At 40.8% G+C, this 633-nt stretch overlaps 1 protein-coding gene across 1 annotated transcript in view; it reads left to right on the forward strand.

Moving 5' to 3' along the window:
- The window catches only part of LOC132020410 (patched domain-containing protein 3), a 54,707-nt gene that overhangs the window by 18,083 nt on the left and 35,991 nt on the right, over positions 1-633 (forward strand). Inside the window, exon 5 of the mRNA XM_059404556.1 lies at positions 581-631. Coding sequence (XP_059260539.1) covers positions 581-631 — 51 coding nt within the window. The remainder of the gene's footprint in view (positions 1-580; positions 632-633) is intronic.

The following is a 633-nucleotide window of genomic DNA, read 5'->3' on the forward strand; positions in this document are numbered from 1 at the left end:
GTGTGTGTGTGTGTGTGTGTGTGTGTGTGTGTGTGTGTGTGTGTGTGTGGTGTGTGTGTGTGTATACTATGCGGTGCCTCTCAAATCCTAGCACATTGATACTTAGATGCTAACTGTAGACCAGATAAGTCCAGCTTATATTTTAAGCAACAGAATGTTGGCTCAATGTGTCTGTACATTTGTGTAAAATGGTTTATGAGGGAAAATGGTCTCTCAGATAATCCAGTGGAATCAAAGATAACATTGCTAATCCTGTTTCAGCTAACATCCACAACAGGTTTCCTGACTCATCTTTAAAACGCCCTGCACGAAGACTAGGAACAGAGTATCCGGTCTATCTCATGCTATGTACAAATAACAGGAGGACATACAAAGCCCAGAGTTGTTACAGAGGAAGGGCTGAATTCTGGTGTGGCTTCAGAGGCAACCAAAGGACGCAACAGAGAACACAGTGTCAAAGCACAGATTGGGCAAGATAAATCAGACCTTAAGAGATGGACAAAGAAGATGGTTTGAGTTTACATATTTAATTTTTAATGGATATTAATATGTATGGAGATGGCTTTTTTTTTTTAAACAGGTGTCGGGGTTGATGATATGTTCATAATGATTTCTGCCTGGCAGAGAACCAGC

This window comes from Mustela nigripes, chromosome 6 (genome assembly GCF_022355385.1).
Source record: "Mustela nigripes isolate SB6536 chromosome 6, MUSNIG.SB6536, whole genome shotgun sequence".
Classification (NCBI taxonomy): domain Eukaryota; kingdom Metazoa; phylum Chordata; class Mammalia; order Carnivora; family Mustelidae; genus Mustela; species Mustela nigripes.